This window comes from Cibotium barometz, chromosome 49 (genome assembly GCF_041138505.1).
Source record: "Cibotium barometz isolate CiBa-2024 chromosome 49, ASM4113850v1, whole genome shotgun sequence".
NCBI classification, from domain to species: domain Eukaryota; kingdom Viridiplantae; phylum Streptophyta; class Polypodiopsida; order Cyatheales; family Cibotiaceae; genus Cibotium; species Cibotium barometz.
Window position 1 is genome coordinate 6,197,072 of NC_141094.1, and position 22,331 is coordinate 6,219,402.

A 22,331-nucleotide genomic window follows, 5' to 3' on the forward strand; every position below is an offset into this window, starting at 1 on the left:
TCCAGCTCATTTTGCATAGATGGGGGCTGTCTTTTTTGTTGTGTGGAATTTAGGGTCTTTTCATTTTTGGTGGCATCGTGACTACAACTCCCATACCTAAGTATGTGAGCCAAAATGAAATCGACTTGATCCAAATCTCATGAAATTCCATCAAGTCTCGTATCATTCTCAACAATAAAGTCATAGGCTTGCCTATTGCTAGGAAAGTGCAGTCTAAATCAGAGATGAGAGAGTCAATTTTAGAGAGAATTGTATGGGTCTGTTTCAGACCAAAATTGCGAACTATCTTTAGAAAACTGAGTGGTTGACGAGTGCATTGTTCTCAGGGCAATACTCTCTTTCCTAGGCATGCAACCCCTAGTGTATTGACAAGCTCTTTCAAGGGCCAAGGCCATCTGTCTTTCCAGGCTCACATTTCGGTATGATAGCCCTAGCCCATAGCATAGGTAGGGCTGCAAAGGAGATGTCAAGCGATGTTTGCATCAATGAATCAGGCAAGTTTCTGGATTTTTTTTTTCATGCTTGTGATTGTTTTGATTCCTAATTCTTGAATTTCAAATGCAGGCTGTGTTTAATGAGCTGTGTGGGTTGCTTGATCCTGGCAAGCCTGCATACACTCCCAAAAAAGGGAAGCCATGTGTGGTGATGTTTGTGGGATTACAAGGCAAGTATTTGACGCCTATGCCCATTCATTTGAAATTCTAGGTCTTCCAAAATTTAGTTTGCCATAAGCTCTGCTCGCTTTAATTATGTGCATCATTGTAATATGATGAAACAGGTTCTGGTAAGACGACAACATGCACAAAGTATGCTCACTACTATCAGAAGAAGGGTTTCAAGCCAAGTCTTGTCTGTGCTGATACATTCAGAGCTGGTGCATTTGATCAGCTCAAGCAAAATGCAACTAAAGCTAACATCCCTTATTTTGGAAGGTTTGTGGCCTTCTCAATATGGAGTTCCCCCCCTCCCTCTTCCCCTGCCTCTGTCAAAACGCTTCTTCCCAGCCTGAGGAGTACTATCAAGTTGAAACCCTATGCATAGCTTTGTTTTCTGGTGAAATGGAGGATTTAAATTGGATCATATATGTTGCAGCTATACGGAGACAGATCCTGTTGCAATAGCCCAAACAGGAGTGGAGAAGTTCAAGAAGGAAAACTCGGACCTCATCATTGTGGACACAAGTGGAAGGCACAAACAGGAGGCTTCTTTGTTTGAAGAAATGCGACAAGTCTCTGAAGTGGCGGTAATACTTATTGTCTCTCTGTCTGCTATCAAGTTTCAAAAAAAGGTTGAAGAATTATTGGTGCTCACTTCTTTGTCTGGGGATGGGATTTTTGCAGAATCCAGATTTGATCATTTTTGTCATGGACAGTAGTATTGGACAAGCAGCATTCGACCAAGCTCAAGCATTCAAGCTGAGTGTACCTGTTGGTGCTGTGATAATCACCAAGATGGATGGTCATGCAAAGGGTGGTGGTGCATTGAGCGCGTAAGATACATGATCGATATTTTTTAAACTCCATCAATTTAAAGTTTCCAAAATTCTTTCCTTCAAATAGACCTTCCACTTATACTCATCAACCCCTTATCCCTTGGCCTGTAAACACAAAGGTGTTCGGAACTCATTTCTAACCCATACTGTTTGGTATGTTCTAGAAGCTCCAAACAACCATTTTGTCTTGACTTTTAAGCATTGGCAATTCTGCCCTGGTTGACCCCATAATCTCTCAAATACAAGTTGGTGAATCAGTTATCTTACATTGGTGAATCAGTTGGTGAATCAGTTGTCTTACATTGCCTTCTGAAAGAACTTAGGGAGCATAGACTGGGGTTGCCTTCCATATGCCTGCATTTTCTTGATTCTTGACCTTCATGGTCATGGAAAGAGAGCGAGTCATTCAAGAAAGCCTGCACAAGCATAGGGAATTCCTTATATGCAGCCTGAGCCCATGTATTTTAGGGACTTGGAGGTGTGCACCTACTCATCTTCATGCAGGGGGGATGCTGTTGGGGTAAAGGCATAATGCCCACCCTTATAGTGTGTACAAGCCCATAAGTTATAGTACATAGTACACTTAGTACTTTTAATGTACTAAGTGCACTATGTGTACTAGTGCAATATACATGTGTGATAGGGGAGTCACACACTCATACTTGATGAGTTGACTTATCCCCACAACTCTCTCACTCTCTCTCTCCCTTGTTGCTTCTCTGTGTATGTCTCCCACATGACCTAACCCTAACTGTTTCTCCCCATCAACTGGTATCAGAGCTAGTGGTGCCTCTGCTTGTTCGTCTGCTCTTGCTAGGAGCTATCGCTAAGCACTAAAGGGCAAGGAGCCTCGTCAACATTGACGCAAGGGGTGCTGCCTGCCAACGCCTTGTAGCGCTGGATCCGTGGAACGAAGGCTGACGGGCGTTGAGCCATAGGCGATTGCAGCTGGGAGCGATGGCGTAAACACACGCAAGGCAGCAATCAGGCGAAACGTAAGCGAAGGCAACTGGGCGTTAGTCGTCGGCTGGTACACGCAGGCGTGAGCGTTGGGCGAAGACGCTGGCTATTGCAGTCGGCTTCAATCATCACGCAACCGTGACATCGTGAACAGCGCCTGGCCATTAGCGAAGGGGGGCGCCCGTCAACAGCACATTCACGGGCAGCGCACCTGCTTCACTGCCACAACTGGGCTGCCATGCAGCCAGCACAGCCAGAGCAGCAGCGCCCGCAGCAGCAGCAGCAGCAGCAGCACTAGGCGCAGCCAGCGCCTGCAAAGCAACGTGCCTACAGCCACCGGGTGTTGAGCGTGGAGGGCTGGTCGTGGGAGTCAGCCAGGTGCAGCCACCCTGCCCAGCAGCTGGTCTCTCTCAACAAAGCAGCACACGAATTCTGCAGCACGCCTGAAGAGCCCTCCAATAGCATCAATCTTTCTGCAGCAGCACCAAATTCATCAACCCGCCTGCAAATCAGAGTAAATCAGAAAATTACAAGGTATTCTGCTTCAATTTTTTTTTTGGGATTTGCAATTCAGCAAGTACAGTAATCAATTGAGCAGGTACAGGTGCCCAATTGCTCAATTTTTGAGCAAAATTGGCAAAATTGGGTGACATTGGTCACAATCAGGATCAATTTGCAGGAAATTGGATGTCAAAATTTGGGGCTTTTGATGTAATTGTGCAATTAAGCACTCATACATGCTGTATGATGTAAAAAATCGCACATTTGGGCAAAATTGCAGCAAATTGCAGTGCAAATCAAGGGGCTTTTGTGCCGATTTGGTTGATTTGCATGCAGGCAATCGCATTTGATGCTGTGGATAATGTGTTGATGCCTTACAAGCACTCAATGTGCCTGTAAATCAAGGGGCTTTCATGTATTGGATGTATATGTGGCCAGGGGGAAGCATCGTGAACACTCTGGATGCCTTCGTGTGCGTCAATGTACCATGTATGATCAGAAATTGATCTCAAATCAAGGGGCTTTTCAAGTTTGTATGCTTGTTGAGCTTGGCAAAGCAGCAGGCAAGACATTTATGCCTTGAATCCTCAAAAATCAGCTTGCAGTCAAGGGGCTTTTGCCCAATTTCTGTTCGGGACTGTTGTATGCAGTGTTCGGGACTGTAAAAGTCTGATTTTCACTCATTTGGACAGCCAGGAGAGCATTTATTGCTACTGTACCTGCTGGTACAGATTTGGCACATCTTTGTGCATGTTTTGGCATGGCTGTACATTGTTTTGAGTGACCAAAAGGTTCAATTTCAGCTGCTGAACTTGCCGGGACAGGTTTGGTACATCATTGGTGAGCACTTGGTACTGCTGTACAGTACTTTGGAAGGGCAAAAAGAGCACATTTAAGGTGCTGTCCAAAATCTGCAGCAACCAGATTTTGGTGTTTTCATCACAAAAAGTGGGAGAAAAGTTGCATTCTTGCTTCCGCAGTGGGAGATAAAGCTTGGGAGAATAACTGTGAACACTTTGTGTGCTTTTGGTGCAGTGTTTGCACATTTGCAGGGAGTCAGGCATTGACAGGTTCCATTTTGCTATGGCAACCACAGGTGAGAGCTCTTCATTGCTTCACATCAAGAAGCTTGAAGGCTCGCATAATTATGATATTTGGCAAACCCAGTGCTACAATGTGTTGCTCCAGAAAAAGCAGCACAAGCCTATCAAAGAAAGGGGTGTAATGCCCGCTTCTCTTACTGCTGAAGAGTGGGAAGATATGGATGAGCTGGCAAGATCTACTATCATGTTGTCTGTGTCAGACTCATTACTTTTTAGCATTCGTGAAGAAAAGACAGCTTGGGGAATGTGCAGAGATTGCAGGACTTGTATGCCCAACAAAGTGCCTCAAGCAAAGTGTATTGGTTGAAGAAACTCATAGGTCTTCAGATGAAGGAAGGGGCATCTATGACAGCCCATCTCAATGAGTTTAATGGTATTGTCAGCCAAGTTATTAATCAAAAATTGGCAATGGACGATGAGTTCAAAGCCACTTTTCTGTTATGCACTTTGCCAGAGAGTTGGGACACATTCAGGACAGCCACTAGCAATTCGCATGCTATGCTGTCATATGCAGATGTTGAGGGTGCTCTTCTTCAAGAAGAGATGAACAGGAAAAACAACTCTGTTGGAAAGTCCAATGCAATGAATGCACGTGGGAGATCCCAGCAAAGGGGAAAAAGCCAAGAACGGGGAAGGAGCAAGTCTCGCTCCAAAAAGGATTTGGAATGCCATTATTGTGGCAAAAAGGGACACATTAAAAAGCAATGCTACAAATGGAAAAATGATCAAAAAGAAAAGGGAAAAGGCAAAGACAAAGACAAGGATGAAGCCAAAGATGTAAAGCCGAAGGGCAAAAGTGGAGTCAAGATCGAAGAAATCAATGTGTCACATGCAGGTGGCAGTGAGGATGAGGTCCTATTTACTTCTTCACTTGATGCCCATTCACTTCTTACAGGTGGTCATGGTATGCACTCATGGATCATTGATTCAGGTGCCTCCTTTCATGTCACAGGTTGCAGAGACTTGTTTGTCAGGTACACTGCTGGCAATGAAGGAGTGGTTTATTTGGGTGATAACCATGCATGCAAGATACTTGGCAGAGGTGATGTGAGGCTTGTGTTTTCAGATGGCTCACAGCTTATGCTCCATGATGTCAGGCATGTGCCTGAGATCAAGAAGAATTTGCTTTCTACTGGACAGCTTGATGATGCTGATTATGTTACCACATTTGGTAGTGGAAAGTGGAAAATTAGTAAGGGCTCACTGGTTGTTGCCAGAGGCTCTAAGGTGGACACTCTTTACTTTATGCATGCAGGTGTTTGTCACCATGCTAATGTAAATGCAACCGAGCTGCCGGAAATCTCTATGTGGCATAGCCGGTTGGGACACATGAGTGTCAAGGGAATGGAGCAATTGTCTCGTTTGGGTTACTTGCCTTCTCTAAAGTTTTCAAGTTTTCAGTTTTGTGAGCATTGTATATATGGTAGGCAACTACAGTGCCCCCACAAGAAAGCTCTTGGACAGAAAGATGCTCAGTTAGAGCTTGTGCATACAGATGTATGTGAGATGCCTCAGGTTTCTTTGGGAGGGGCAAAATACTTTGTGTCTTTTATTGATGATGCCACACGTAAGGTGTGGGTTTATCCTCTTCGTTTGAAGAGTGATACATTCTCAGTGTTTGAGAAGTTTGTTGCTCTTGTTGAGAATCAAACTGGCAAAACACTGAAGGCTTTGCGTTCCGACAATGGTGGAGAGTATATGTCCAAACAGTTTCAGGACTTTTGTGATGCTAAAGGCATCAAGAGGGAGCTCTCTACTCCTTATGATCCTCCACAAAACGGGACAGCAGAGAAGATGAACAGGACCATTCAGGAGAAGGTCCGTTCTATGTTGTCACATGCTGCATTACCTCTTTGGGCTGAAGCTGTTATGACAGCCGTTCACCTTATAAACAGGTCACCTAACACGAGGCTTGGTGGGAAAGTGCCAGAAGAAGTATGGACAGGGAAGCCTCCGTCATACAAGCACTTGAGAGTGTTTGGTTGCGTTGCGTACGTGCACATACGCAGGGAAATGCGCACCAAACTTGATCCTAAGTCTCACAAATGCATATTCCTAGGATATGGTGACAGAGGTGAAATGGGGTATAGACTTTGGGATCCCATGAATAGAAAGATCATACGCAGCAATGATGTCATTTTTGATGAAACATGCATGTATAAGGAGCCTGCAAGGCAACAGGAGCCTGGCAGAGTCATCTTTGATGATGATGGACATCATGGATAACAACAAAGGGCTGTAAATCAGCCATTACAACAGGAAAACCAGCCCTTAAATGGTGCTGAAAATGGTCCAAATGGACAGCCAGAGATGGCAGAAGATATCCCTATGGATATACCACAGTTGGAGGAGATACCGGGCATGATATTTCAGCCTTATGGCATGGAACAGGAGCCACCAATGGGTGATATGTAGGCTGGACAGCAACCTGCAAATGATGGTCATTGGGTACGGAGGTCCACTAGACCCTCCAGAGCCCCTGACAGGTTTGTTCCAGGGGTTGACTACTTGATGCTTACTGACTGTGGGGAGCCCTCATGTTATAAAGAGGCTTTACAGAGGGCAGACAAAGCTCTATGGGAGCGTGCCATGAAGTCAGAGATGGATTCTCTCCATAAAAATGGAACTTGGAAGTTGGTGCCTTTGCCTGCAGGCAAGAAGGTTTTGCCATGCAAGTGGGTATATAGGCTCAAAGTTGCATCAGATGCAAAGCCAAGATACAAAGCCAGGTTAGTGGCTAAGGGCTTCAAGCAGGAATATGGTGTGGACTTTGATGAGATCTTCTCTCCAATGGTCAAAATGACCACACTTAGAGCTGTGTTAGCTTTGGTTGCACATGATGATCTGGACTTGATTCAGATGGATGTGAAGACTGCTTTTCTTCACGGTGATCTCCATGAGGAGATATATATGCAGCAGCCAGAGGGTTATGCAGTGAGTGGAAAGGAGAAGCTTGTATGCAAGCTGAAAAAGAGTCTTTATGGGCTCAAACAGGCACCAAGGGAATGGTATCACAAATTTGATACATTCATGAAATCCCAGAAATTCAGGAGAAGTGACATAGATCACTGCTTATACACCAAGAAAGCTTTGGATGGCAGTCTATTGATCCTCATCTTGTATGTTGATGATATGTTGATTGCCGGGAAATCTCGTAAAGAGATGGATGCCTTGAAGCAGAGGCTGCATCAAACCTTTGATATGAAGGATTTGGGTGATGCAAATCACATCTTGGGTATGCGGATACTTCGGGACAGAAATCAGCATGTGTTGTATTTGTCTCAGAAGGAATATATTGGCAAAGTTTTGCAGAGGTTCAATATGGACGGGGGGAAGAAGACTAGTACTCCTTTGCCTCCATATGTGAAACTCAGTGCTATGGACAGCCCACAGTCGGATAGTGACAGGGCTGATATGGCCAAGATTCCGTATGCTTCAGCTTGTGGTGGCAGTCTCATGTATGCCATGGTTGCTACTAGGCCGGACATTGCATTTGCAGTGGGAGTGGTTTCTAGATACATGGCCAACCCTGGCAAGAAGCATTGGGAAGCAGTGAAAGGTGTCATGAGATACCTGAAGGGCACACATGATTTGTGCATTTGTTTTGGCAAACAGGATGCATTAGTGCATGGTTACACGGATTCGGATTATGCCGGTCATCGAGATAACCGGAAGTCTACTACCGGTTATGTATTTACATTCACAGGAGGTGCTGTGTCATGGATATCCAGGATGCAGAAGTGCACAGCCTTATCTACTACAGAGGCCGAGTATATTGCAGCCACAGAGGCTTGCAAGGAGGCATTATGGCTATCTCGGTTAGTGGTTGATTTGGGTTATACAGGGGATATTCCATTGTTGCATTGTGATAGTCAGAGTGCCATCCAGTTGGCAAAGAATCCTGTCTTTCATGCAAAGACGAAGCATGTGGATGTGAAGTATCACTTCATCAGAGAGGTGATAGAGAACAAGCAAATTCAGCTTGTTAAGATTCATACGGATGACAACCCGGCTGATCTGTTGACAAAGAGTTTGCCTCCGGAGCGATTTGCTCATTGCAGACACTTGATGGGCATTGGATGAGGCCAGTTTCAGCCTTGATATGGCCTTGTATATTATCATGTACATGCTGATTTTTTCTTTTCCTTTACTTAAGGGCACTTTGCCTTTAAGTGGGAGGTTGTTGGGGTAAAGGCATAATGCCCACCCTTATAGTGTGTACAAGCCCATAAGTTATAGTACATAGTACACTTAGTACTTTTAATGTACTAAGTGCACTATGTGTACTAGTGCAATATACATGTGTGATAGGGGAGTCACACACTCATACTTGATGAGTTGACTTATCCCCACAACTCTCTCACTCTCTCTCTCCCTTGTTGCTTCTCTGTGTATGTCTCCCACATGACCTAACCCTAACTGTTTCTCCCCATCAGATGCCCTTATATCAATTAGAGCTCACCATTCCTAGCACTCTCTCCCTAGTATTCCTGAGTTGTTATGACGCTGGCATCCTCGTCTGTGGATTGTGCACTTGAGGGTTACATCATCTCTGCTTTACTGTGTCCTCAAGGCCTGATGGTGCAAATGGGAGCCTGAAAAGTGTTTGGACTTCCTCCATTGATTTCCTTATTTTTTGTGCTGCTTCCAGGCCTTCCATGTGTGATCTTCTCTGCTTTTCTGTCCAACCTTTCAAAGCCTGCCTGCTTCTTCTCTTATTTGTTGATCACAAATGCAGAGGTGCTACTTCCAACACGCCTTTCTACTGCACATGCACCAGAGTCCATTGGTGGATGGGTTCTACCACCTGCATGTGGCATACATGGCTTGGCATTTGTACAATATGATTCTATGCATTTTGCTACTCTGATTAAGCATAATCAACCATAAGTCACTGGTTTAATGGGAAAGGCAGTGATATACATTTTGATATAAGTGAGAGTAGAGTATGCAAGTGCAAGTTAGATTGATGCCTGAAGTCTACTTCTATGTTCATAGCTGCCTATGAACATAAGTAGACTGAGTATGTACACTGCAACTATGGAGAAGTAGCTGTTAGCATTGCTTTAGTGTGGAGACTGAGTGCTTCTCCCTGTGCAGTGTTGCAGCAACGAAGAGTCCAGTGATCTTTCTTGGAACAGGAGAGCATATGGACGAGTTTGAACCATTTGAAGTGAAGCCATTCGTTAGCCGCTTGCTTGGTGTGTATTCACATGATAGCTCCAATGCTCTGCATTATTAAGGTGTTTCTTATAAAAGGTGTTGCAGGTAAGCACATACCCTAGCCTATTGGTAATGGTTGGTGGCAGGTATGGGAGATTGGTCTGGCTTTATGGACAAAATACACGATGTTGTACCCATGGATCAGCAGCCAGAGCTTCTACAAAAGCTTTCGGAGGGCAGTTTCACATTACGCATTATGTACGAGCAATTCCAAAATATTTTGAAGATGGGTCCTTTGAATCAGGTAGGATTATGAGACTCGGGCGCATGCTTTGGAAACCCTTGGCGCTCACAACTGACTATGTTAAAGGCTTGCTGTTTCCTTGCCAGCCCCTTCCTATTTCATGCACCTGGCCTGATTTTTATCTAATGGCAGTGGGGTCAGATTTTTCTAATCTCTCTAAATTGGATCTCCAATCCAGGTGTTTTCCATGATTCCGGGATTCAGCACAGAGCTTATGCCCAAAGGGCGTGAAAAGGAGAGCCAGTCTAGGATTAAGAAGTTTATGACAATGATGGATTCAATGACAAATGAAGGTACCTCTCTTTGCCTAGGACTCTGGATGCAAACAACTGTCAACGTGAAGAGTTTTTGCTCGTCAATTGATAAGACCTGCTTGCTCTGTGACAGAGCTGGACAGCACAAACCCGAAGATGTTTTCGGAGCCCTCTAGAATCAACAGAGTTGCCCGGGGGTCCGGCCATTCTGTGAAAGAGGTACATGAGATGCTGGAAGAGTTCAAACGGCTGGCCAAGGTGTGGAGCAAAATGAAAGGGCTTAAGATACCTAAGAAGGGAGACATGAGTGCTTTGTCAAGGAACATGAATGCCCAACACATGAGCAAAGTCCTCCCTCCACAGATGCTTAAGCAGCTTGGTGGCATGGGAGGTTTGCAGAGCTTAATGAAGCAAATGGGTTCTAAGGACTTTGGTATGGGTTTTGGGGATAAACAGTAGATTCTCTCTCTCTCTCTCTCTCTCTCTCTCTCTCTCTCTCTTTGTGAGCTTGCCACTAGGCTGTGGGGATGTCTACTGCCAAATCTGTCTTCTTCATTTTGAAGCCCTAAACGGCAATGACAAGGGTTTCCTTTTAAGTCTTCTGATGATGATTCATAATTGCAATTGTATAATAATAGAATTTTTGGCTTTTGCAATATACCTCAGTGTAGCACTCATTTAAAGTGGAACTGGTGTTATTTAAGTAATGTCCAATTTTGTTGAAACAAGTATTTTGGTCCGTAGTAGTCTAAACACTTGTTCAGAACAATCTTATTAAAATTTTTAATCATCATGGCACTGATATCATAAGCCTTGGTACATTCCTATAGTGTGAGGTTGGTGTGTCCTTTTCAATCGTTCAATGGCTTGTCCATTACCCCCTACCTTCCTTTAATCAAGACAAAGATAGATGATTAAATATACCTGGTTTTAGAAGCTCAAAAAATTGTGACAACTCCAAGTTGATGTAGCATAGGTACTCAAGGCTGTCTTCAACCGACAGAGAGGCAATTTTCTTCTGCGTTGAAACTTTTTCTCTTCTACTTTTTCCTTTGGAAAACAAGGCATTTGTAAGAAAATGCAACCTGGTTTTGTTTGGTAGCTCTTGTGCTTGCTTGCAGGCATGTGCACTTGTGACTGTTAATCGAAGGAAGTTGGATCGAAGGAAGTTGGTCGCAAGTTTTTTTGGCAAAATTTTCTTGCTTTTGTGTCTTGCCAGGGTTGTAGTGCAAGATGATTGTCATTTGGTGGGCTGAAAAGAACTTGCATTGTTTTCAAGTTTTCCAAAAGATGAGTCATTCAGCACTCCACTAGCCCAAATTGTGCCATGATGCTCGGCTAAGTGCTAAACACCCACTATAATTTATTGAATTAAGAAGAATATTTGCAAAGCAATTACTCCATGATTTTGTTTGAACCAATCGAATAGGCTATCCAAATGACAGGCTTCTAAGTAGTAGGTAGATATTACTTCAAACACTATTCAAAGATAGCATCACCTTGCTTGTGTCTTTTGAATTGATTGGAAGTGCTTCTACTTTACAAAATGTTTTCATTCATAATAGGTCTCATTGATTAAGGTTAAAATTTGTGTTTTCTACTCTTGATAATGTAGTTTGTGACCTCTCACTAGATTAGCACATTTGACTCTTAGCAAATCACATTTGGTTGCAATGTGCATTGGGAAGGCCTAATTTTTAGGGTTTTTTTTTAAAAGTAGCTCACTTGTGGCAATACCAACTACAGAAGAGGTGGATTTATCAAATGATGAAGAGGAGAATTACATGATAATTATGAACTTTCTTGATGGGGGTCAATAGCGAGTTTGTAATGGAATAAATAAAGACGAGCAAGGGAAGCAAAGAAATGAACTCTACTATTTTATATTTCCCACCTTCACCTAAACTCTCACCCCATCATATCAAAATCATCCCTAGGATCCTATGTTTAGAAATGTTGTTGTGTAACCCTTGTCAGCCATTTGGCCATCTTAAACGATCCCTATGGTGGGTCATAAAGGATCTCCTTGAGACTCAATAGGAACCATCTAACTTTGGATTCATAAGGCTACTTAACCACTCATCTTAAACGATCCCTATGGTGGGTCATAAAGGATCTCCTTTTGAGACTCAACAGGAACCATCTAACTTTGGCTTCACAAGGCTACTTGGTAGAACCACTCATCAGCTTTGGATTCCCAAGGCTACTCAATAGGAACCATCCATTTTGGATTCCCAAGGCTACTTAGCATAACCACATCATCAGTTTTGGATTCCCAAAAGACCCTCCACAAGGCTATTTAGTAGAACCACTCATCAGCTTTGGGTTCCCAAGGTTACTCAACGGGAACCATCCATTTTGGATTCCCAAGGCTACTTACCATAACCATATCATCAGGTTTGGATTCCCAAAAAACCCTCCACAAGGGCAAAGTACCTCTCTACACCAAGAAAGGTGTTATGGTTTGTCCATCTGTGGTTAATTGGGGATGCCTAATTACCACTATGTTTTGTAGCATGGCACTTGGGTAATTTCGAATATTCCATGTGTAGGACATATGAAATTAGGGATGGTTAGAACTAAGTGTTGGATTTAATACTTATGTGCTGTTGTGTACTTTTAACATGTGTTTTCAATTTGTAATGTGTTTGAATGGACAACCCGTGTAGGTTGGTGAGATTGACGGGTTGTGTACTTTTAACATGTGTTTTCAATTTGTAATGTGTTTGAATGGACAACCCGTGTAGGTTGGTGAGATTGACGGGCTTTGAATGGAATGGCTGGGACGTGATAGCGGCGGTGATATGGCGTGAGCTATTACCAGGAAGGTTCTAACTTTGGTATTTTGGCCTAGTATCTACTGCGAGATTTTGTATTATTATTGGTGGTCGTCCACTTTTGTTATACTTGGGCGTGGACTTATTGATTTTTGTTACACATGAATTAGCCCTTGCGGTTCTTTATGTAATTCTCATTTAGTGGTTTAGATATGAATATTTTATCTAAGCTTGTATTAAAAGCAACCCCCTTTTTTTGTAAAGGGCAAGCCCACGCATAAGCATGCATCTATTTTAGCTTATGGGCTATTTTTATTAATAAAGCATAAATACTCAAGAAGTGGGAGGATGCCGACACTTCTTGAGGGGGGGATAGATTGCACCCAACACTCTCTCATATGTTTATTTTTTATTATGGTTTTATGCTATCTTGCTATCTTACTCATAGTAATAATTGAAGTGGTGTCTCCTCCCAAGATCCAAATTTCTGTCAATTGTTGGAATTAGGGTTGCAGGAAAGCACACAAAGCTTGGAGAAGAAGAAGCAAGAATGCACACAACACAAAGTGTTAGATTGTGTCAATGTACAAAAGATAAGTTAGCCCTAGAGTGATGGGCGTATATACAAGCCGGGGGAAAAAACCTCCTAAAGAGGAAAAAAGTGCCCCGACGGTCCTAAGTGTGTTCACACACATCACTGCATATATATATGGCAACAAATCCTCCCTGGGAGTGATGGTGTGAACGAGAGCTGGCACTCATGTATAGGGGAGTGCCATGCCCGAAGTAGATCAATCCACAAAGGGGAGCAAGCCCAAAGCTTTGCGGAAAGCTTCGAACTTCTCACGAGGAAGCGCCTTTGTGAAAAGATCGGCGAGGTTGTCCTGTGTTGGCACATAGGCCAAGCTGATCTCTCCTGCTGAGAGTCTCTCCGTGACATAGTAATAATGCACCTCAATGTGCTTTGTGCGAGCATGAAAAACTGGGTTTCTCGCAACTGCCAATGCGCTCTGACTGTCAGTGAAGATAGAGGTGGCAGACTCCTGTCCAACACCCAAGTCAGCCATAAGCCGTCTGAGCCACACACACTCAACCGTAGCTGTGAAAGCTGCCCTGTACTCAGCTTCACAACTCGAAGTGGCCACAGTAGGTTGCTTCTTGCTCAAGATATGCATGAGCTACCGAGCATGAAACAAAAACCACTTGTGGGGGGTGGACACTCTTGTGTCATAGCAACCAGCCCAATCTGAGTCCGAAAAAGCATGCAAATCTGGCGGCAACGATCCCCCCTTGGGATAAAACAACCCAAGATGTATGGTGCCACTCAAGTAGTGAAAGATACGTTTAACTGCCTTCCAATGCTGAGACCCTGGGCTATGCATAAACCTGCTCACCTGTGAGACTGCAAACTGAATGTCCGGCCTCGTAATGCATACATAAATGAGGCAACCAACAGCTGTCTGATAGAGTGTGACATCAAAGTGATCTCCAGCATCATGAAGACTCAACTTCAAACCTGTCTCCATTGGAGTAGCAATAAGCTTGCAGTCTTCAAGGCCAAATCTCTGCAACAATGTCTCAATATACTTTGTTTGACACAAAGCAATACCTCCATCACACTGCTTAAACTGTATCCCCAAATAATGATGCAAATGCTCCAAATCTGACATCTCAAAAGAGGCATTCAAATCAGCCTTAAAAAATCAGCAATATGACTCTCATTTGGTCCTGTGAGTTGCATGTCATCGACATAGAGAGCAATGATTAGATGTACATCATCCACACGTTTAGCATACAAAGTGCTTTCTGTTGGACTATTCTGAAAACCATGTGCAGTCAAATACGCATGTATCTTTTCATACCAAGCTCGTGGAGCTTGCTTTAAACTATATAAAGCCTTTTTCAACCTGCACACTTTGTTTTCCTGCCCTCTTTGAACAAAATCACGAGGCTGCGATACATACACCTCCTCATGCAAATCTCCATTCAAAAACGCAGTCTTTATGTCCAACTCATGTACATTCCAACCATTATGAGCTGCCAATGCACAAATGCTACGAATGGTAGTCATACGACAAGTGGGAGGAAAGGTCTCATCAAAATCAATGCCCTTTTCTTGAGCATAACCCTTTGCAACAAGTCTAGCTTTATATAGCGATCAACACTGCCATCTGGCTTTCGTTTCAACTTAAAAACCCACTTACATCCAATGGCCTTTTTACCAATAGGCAAATCACACAAAGACCATGTACCATTCTTCATTATAGCATCATATTCACTTTGCATTGCAGCCAACCAATTTTCTGATTTTTGTGCCTCATCAAATGAAAGAGGTTCTTCCTCTTCACACATACTAGACACAGCCAAAGCATAACAATCTGATGCATAAGAGGCATGCTGAAAACCTGAACGAGTACGACTAGACATAGGTGCATCAATTTTACTATCACGCAAGGTTTGCACCAGCCATTTAGGCATACCTCTAGCCTGCTCATTTTCAGCCCTATCCTCATAGATTACATCCTGTAAATCTACATCAGAAATAGGCTGATCTATGATGTCGTTTGAAATCTGCATAGACTGAGTATTTGCCTCATTAGGACTTACATTTGAATTTCCACCTGTAAATAGAGGCAACATCGTATCAAATACATCCCGTGAGCTTACACCTGTCTCTTTGGCACATGATAACAAAGGTTGTACAGCATCTTCCACAAAAACAACATCTCGACTAATCAAGATACGCTTTGACTGCGGATGATACAATCTGTAACCCTTGCTTTCAGCACTGTAACCAACAAAAATGCATTTGACAGCCTTATCATCCAATTTTCTGCGTTGTTGCACAGGCACTAAAGCATAGGCCCAGCAACCAAAGACACGCAAGTGACCAATAGAAGGCTTCCTGCCATGCCAAGCTTCGTATGGAGTAATAGACTGCAAGGCCTTAGTGGGACACCTGTTGAGTACATATGCAGCACACATGACAGCCTCAAGCCAAAATGCATGTGGCAAAGCTTAGCTCTTGACCATACATCGTGCCATCTCCATAAGTGACCTATTTTTTCTCTCAGCAACACCATTTTGCTGAGGGGTATACGGCAGGCACAAAAACACTTCGGACTTTGCCTTCAGTGGATATACCCATGCATGCCTTGAGTAATCATCAATGAAAGTCACGAAGTACAAGTGTTTACCAAATGACGGAGTTTGCATAGGTCCACATACATCACTATGTACAAGTTGCAATTTGCGAGTGGCCCGCACAGAACCATCCTTTGGAAATGCAGAACGCTACATTTTGCCCAAAATACAGCCTTCACAAACATGTTTCAATGGTGCCTCAAGAGGGGGCAATGAAGCAACCATATCAAATTTCTACAAACGCAGCAAACTAGCAAAGTTTAGATGACCAAAACGAGCATGCCATAGTTTTGCATCTGAAACCGTCTTTTCATCAGAAACTGCATTTGCTGAATCTTCCACACACTTGTCATAAGAATTGAGCCTATACAGCCCACGAAACAAGGTGCCAGATACAATAATCGTATCACCAGAAGTCAAATCATGAACAGTACATCTGTCATCCACAAATTTGACTACAAGTCCAAGTCTAGCAAGCGCAGAGACAGACAATAGATTCTTCTTTATCCCTGGCACATACAAAGCATCTGAAAGTGTGAAAGCACTGCCATTTACAACAGTAAGCATAATTTTACCAATGCCCTTCACTGGGTAAGAAGCATTATTGGCACATGTGACAGTATTCCCATTATTAGGGACAGCCTCAAGAGAAGTGAACATATCACGATGCGAGGTAATGTGCTTTGTAGCACCACTGTCAAAATACCATACATGAGAGTCAACAGAAATTGCCAAACATGCATCATGTACAGATGGATCATACTGACAATACACGCTAAACGCCCATTCTGTATCCTGCACAACATTTGCAAAATCTGCATTTGTAGAAGCATCCGCTATTGTGGCTGCATTTGACTCTTTCTTCTTTACCTCTTTAGCCTTTAGCTTAGGGCAATTCTTAATGACATGATCAGTTGCCTTACAATAGTTGCACCTGGTCTTTTTCTTACCTTTATCAAGAGCCTTCTCAGACTTATTGTTGGTACCTGTGGAAGGAGAAGAAGTTGCAGACCTACTAATAGGAGAAGAAACAGTGGAAGGGGCTGCCTTACCACTTCTTCTCTGCTGGGCAGCAATAAATGCTTGATCAACTGCACGCTACCTGGCCCTGTTTTGCCTGGACTGCGCTTCTTGCAAGAGCTTGTTGACTAAAGTATCATACTTGACTACATCAGGTCTGTCCTCACTAACAAGTCTCCACGTGGAAGCAAAAGTCTGATATGACTCTGGTAAAGCATTAAGAACAGTCTGCACAAGAGAATGATCAGGAATAATCTCACCTGCAGAAATCAACTGCTCCTCCTTGAGATCTTTTATCTTAGCAAGAAAAACATTCATGTCATCATCTCACCTGCAGAAATCAACTGCTCCTCCTTGAGATCTTTAATCTTAGCAAGAAAAACATTCATGTCATCATCTTCTTGCATAATCTTCGATTCCAGCTCTTTACGTAGGTAAGAGATTTTTGCCTCGTTATGACCTGCATACAAACCAGCTAGAATATCCCAAGCCTGTTTTGCTATTTTAGTTGAACGAATATGTGGGGTGATGTTACGCTTGACAGAAAAAGTGAAATCAAGGCATGAGACTGCGCATCTTTACCATCCCAACGAGCTTATTCAGCAGTGGGTAAAATAGTAGCAACAGCAGCTACTAGAACCTGCAACATCCTCAACAGATCCTACATCCATAGAACCTAGACGTACATCCATACCCTGCACAATGTTCCACACTCCTTTTGTAACCAAAACATGCTGCATCATGTATGCCCAAAGTGGGTAGTTGCTGTCTCTATCCAATTTGTCATCAGAGCAGAGCAGATAACATGCGAAATACATCATTGCTGTTATCACCCATGGCCACTGACTGGAATTGATGCAAAAGCTACCTGTAATGAAGCAAAGACTGAACAGAAAACAACTCGTTCTATGTAGCACGGTCCACAATAGAACACGTATGCCTGTTTTGCAGAAAATTGCACTGTCAAAATTTTTGCAGAAAATGACGAAAACACCTGTGCAGAACTTGAAATGCAAAAACGGAGCCCGAAACGACCTCAGATGCGATTTCTGAGAACGCCAAGTCCAACGGGTTTATTTGTAGAGTTTAGGGACCTGCAAGCGCTCGTGAAAGCTCACCTCAATCGGAGAACGTGAGTAGGAGGATGCCGGCGACGTAGCCCTGGGAGAGCCGATGCCTGCTCTGATACTAATTGTTGGAATTAGGGTTGCAGGAAAGCACACAAAGCTTGGAGAAGAAGAAGCAAGAATGCACACAACACAAAGTGTTAGATTGTGTCAATGTACAAAAGATAAGTTAGCCCTAGAGTGATGGGCGTATATACAAGCCGGGGGAAAAAACCTCCTAAAGAGAGAAAAAGTGCCCCGACGGTCCTAAGTGTGTTCACACACATCACTGCCTATATATATGGCAACATCAATGGTATCAAAGCTTTGGGGGGAGAGATTCCTATCAATGGTATCAAAGCTTTGGGAGGAGAGAATGTGAAAAATATTTAGTACAAGAAGGATTTTTTTTTTCTAAAAAAAAATTGAAGGCCTCAAAGGGGCTTCAAAATTCTTCATGGTAACACCAAAAGGAGGTTGGAAATACAAGTGTAGGGAAGGCAAACGAAAGGCAACAAAAAAAGAATTCAAAAATCCTTAACTAAGCCTAATTACAAGGGCTAATCTCTAGCTTCTACAAGGTCTACACAAGCCACAAAAAAAGAAAAGTAAAGCTAGCATGCAGAAACGTAAAAAGCGCATGTGCCGATTACTCTTGAGCTAGGGAAATCTGTAGAACTCGAAGAAATCTAGATCCACTCTGTTGGATGCGTCCGAAATGCTCTCTTGCATAAAAGTTGTATCCTATCAGCACTCTTTTTTCAAGGATCTAGCGATTTGAATTTGCAACCATATTATAGGATTGGTCATCCTATGCTAAAAGAATGATTTTCATCACATTCAATGGAAAACTAATTTTTAAGGTTTATGCATAATTAAATAATTAAGAAAAGAGAAAATTATGGTAATTTTATTTAAATGAAAAAGTGAAATTCTTAGCATATTGAATTAATGGATACTTTTATTAAAGAAAAGAGGAATTATGATAAAAGAGGAATTCCCATGAAAATTGGAATGCAAATAATTAAATGCCAAAAGAGAAATTTTCATGATATTTGAGATCCACGAAATTAAATGGAAAAAGAGGAATCTTTAGTATAATTAAATTTATATCAAAAGTGAAATTTTGAGCATTATTGAGAAATATGGGTAGAATTAATTTTTGTAAATCCCATGAATTCTTTTATTCAAAAGAAGAATATTGAATATAATCATTTGAGAAATTGAGAAAGAATATGAAAATAGACGTCGAAAAAAAGAACCTTTATCTAGATGTGTATGTGAAAGAATGTGATGTAAATGAATGTGGATGTGAATGATGAGATGAGAATGAGATGTGAGGTTATGTACAAGGATGAGATGTAAAGTAAATGGATGTAGATGTCTATGTGAAAGAACGTGATGTAAATGAATGTGGATGTGAATGATGAGATGAGAATGAGATGTGAGGTTATGTGAAAGGATGAGATGTAAAGTAAATGGATGTGGAAGTGTATGTGAAAGAATGTGATGTAAATGAATGTGGATGTGGTTATGTGAAAGGATGTGATATGATGTAAATGAATGTGGATGTGGATGTGATAAGATGTGATGTGATGTAAATGGATGTGGATGTGAATGGATGTAATGTGGATGTGATGTGATGTAAAGGGATGTGGGTGTGATGTGATGTAAAGGGATGTGGATGTGAATGTGATGTGATGTAAAGGGATGTGGGTGTGATATGATGTAAAGGGATGTGGGTGTGATGTGATGTAAAGGGATGTGGATGTGAATGTGATGAGATGTGATGAGATGTGAAGTGATAGGTGTGAATGTGAATGAATGGATGGATGTGAATAGTCGTGCATGTGAATGACTGGATGGATGCGGATGAATGAGATGGGATGTGTATGAATGAGATATGATGTGGATAGATATGGATAGAATGTATGTGATGGGATGGTGATGAGAATGAATGTGTTGGATATGAATGGATGTGATATAAATGAATGTGATGAATGTGAATGGATGTGATGTGATGGATGTGAATGGATGTGATGTGATGTGAATCGGGATAGTTGTGAATGGATGAGATGTGATGTGAAATGGATGTGAAGTGATGTGATGTGAACCGGGATAGATGTGAATGGATGAGATGTGATGTGAAATGGATGTGATGTGAATCGGGATAGATGTGAATGGAGGAGATGTGATGTGATGTGAATCGGGATAGATGTGAATGGACGAGATGTGATGTGAGTGGATGTGATGTGAGTCGGGATAAATGTGAATAGATGAGATGTGATGAGAATGGATGTGATGAGATGTGATGTGAATCGGGATAGATGTGAATAGATGAGATGTGATGAGAATGGATGTGATAAGATGTGATGTGATGTGAATCGGGATAGATGTGAATAGATGAGATGTGATGTGATGTGATTTGAATCGGGATAGATGTGAATGGATGAGATGTGATGTGATGTGAACGGGGATAGATGTGAATGGATGAGATGTGGATCGGGGTAGATGTGAATGGATGAGATGAGATGTGAATGGATGTGATGTGGATATGGTAGATGAGAAATGGATGAAATGTGAGGATAGATGTGATGAGATGTGATTGGATGAGAATGGATGAAGGACGATGAGGATATATATGATTGGATGTGGATTAAGCAAAGTGAATTGATTTAGAAGAATGTGGAATAACAGGAAATGATGAGAGCTCATTAGAAGCTGTATTTATGACCTGTTTTTAAATGACTGTTTTATGTCAAGAATGCTGGAGAAGCATTTTGACCATCTTGTGAATGAGTTCGTTGAGACCAAAGTGATAAAGTTGCAACAATTGACGGAGAGTCAACGGAGGACGTCTCGCGTAGCAAGGTCAGGTCTTGACAAGCCTCGGTTCGATTTAAATGGTGAGCTTCCGGTACGGTGGATGGACCAAGGAAGCGGCCTATGAGTGAAGCGCTAGGTGACCTGCGAAGGATCCTAGAGGGTGCTGACCCATACGGTGCTCGGGCTCTGGGTCGCCGAAGATACCCATGCGTGCGTCGAGGAAGAAAATGGAACAAGGAGTAAGAGTTGTTTTCTGAAACTGGGCATGGATCTGGTTGATTGACCTTGCTGGTCCTCAAACGGATGATTCCATGACTCTTTTATATGGATCTGTTTTGGCTGATCTTGCTGATCTTCAACGGAGAGTCCATCTGGATTTTTATAAGTGAATATATTTCCGGGTACTATGAGCTAGGAACTATTGAAAAGGCCCTTGAGTGGACAGGTGGTGAGCACTCTGGTTGCCATAGGTATACCGATGAAGGAATGATTGGAAATTAGAATTCAATCGGATATTTTGGAGGATTATGATCAGTGATACTATGATTTCATTGATGCCAAGCACAGCCCACAAGCAGCCACAACATCTAGACGTCCAGTCAAGAAGTGTGGCAAAAGAATGGAGGGCAAGTTTCGGGACCAACAAGAAGAGGAAGAGCGTGCACAAAAGAAAAAGAAGTTCAGGTCTGAACGACCACCGTGGGAGAATCAAAGACTACCACCGCCTCCACCAATTACAAAGAAGAAGAGAAAATGGAGACCAGGGACAATCGCGCTACGAGAGATTAGGAAATATCAGAAAAGCACAGATCTTCTCATCCCCAAGGCACCATTCTCTCGACTGGTGAGAGAAACAATGGAAAAGTTTACTGACAGGGTTGATCGCAAGTACAGCTCTTGAAGCTCTTCAAGAAGCTGCTGAAGATATTGTAGTTTCTGTTTTTGAAGACTCAGTGCTGGCTATGGTACATGCCAAGAGAGTTACTTTGAAGCCTGTAGATATGTCCCTAGCCCTACGTCTACGTTTAGAGCGTAGCCTTCTACCTCAATAGGCTAACCCACTTTGTAATTCTCCCTACAAAATTTTGTAATGTTCCCAAATTTCTTTGTAGCATTTTCACACATTAATGAAAGTTTTTTGAGTTGTGTTACATTCTTTGTTGAGTCCAATTTTTTTTGTATGCTCAGTGCCAATGAACATTTCATGAAAAAAATATAAAAGCACTATACACACAGGAAAAAACACACAAACACACACACACACACACACACACACACACACAAACACACACACACACACACACATATATATACACACACATACATATATACACACACATATATATATATATATATACAAATATATATACATATACACGTATATATATATATGTACACACACACACACACACACACACACACACATATATATATTTATATATACAAAAAAGGTAGAGCCTATAAAGTCACCTAGAGACCCTTATAGAGGGCCTTATGAGCCTCAAGACCAAAAAAATAAAAAATAAAAAATAAAAAAAAATGCCATGTGCACTACGGCGCGTTAATCGCTAGTTTGACCAGGTCAAACTGTCGATTTCCATGCCGTAGCGCACATGGTATTTTTTTATTTTTTTTTGATATTTTTTGTTTGGTGAGGCTCATAAGGCCCTTCAGGTGCCCT

The 22,331-nt window shown here is 42.4% G+C and overlaps 1 protein-coding gene across 2 annotated transcripts in view; it reads left to right on the plus strand.

The window, feature by feature from the left end:
• Positions 1-10,505, plus strand: part of LOC147610230 (signal recognition particle subunit SRP54 2-like) — a 49,737-nt gene extending 39,232 nt beyond the window's left edge. The window contains exons 1-9 of one of the 2 annotated variants that reach the window (XM_086786169.1): positions 371-494; positions 565-664; positions 779-932; positions 1,093-1,243; positions 1,341-1,489; positions 9,157-9,257; positions 9,366-9,523; positions 9,702-9,816; positions 9,911-10,505. In XM_086786169.1, coding sequence (XP_086642295.1) covers positions 474-494; positions 565-664; positions 779-932; positions 1,093-1,243; positions 1,341-1,489; positions 9,157-9,257; positions 9,366-9,523; positions 9,702-9,816; positions 9,911-10,236 — 1,275 coding nt within the window. In that variant the 5' untranslated portion in view covers positions 371-473 and the 3' untranslated portion in view covers positions 10,237-10,505. Of the gene's footprint in view, positions 1-370; positions 495-564; positions 665-778; positions 933-1,092; positions 1,244-1,340; positions 1,490-9,156; positions 9,258-9,365; positions 9,524-9,701; positions 9,817-9,910 lie in introns of those variants that run through there. The other variant, XM_086786168.1, reaches the window with a different exon arrangement.
• The last annotated feature ends 11,826 nt before the right edge of the window (positions 10,506-22,331 follow it).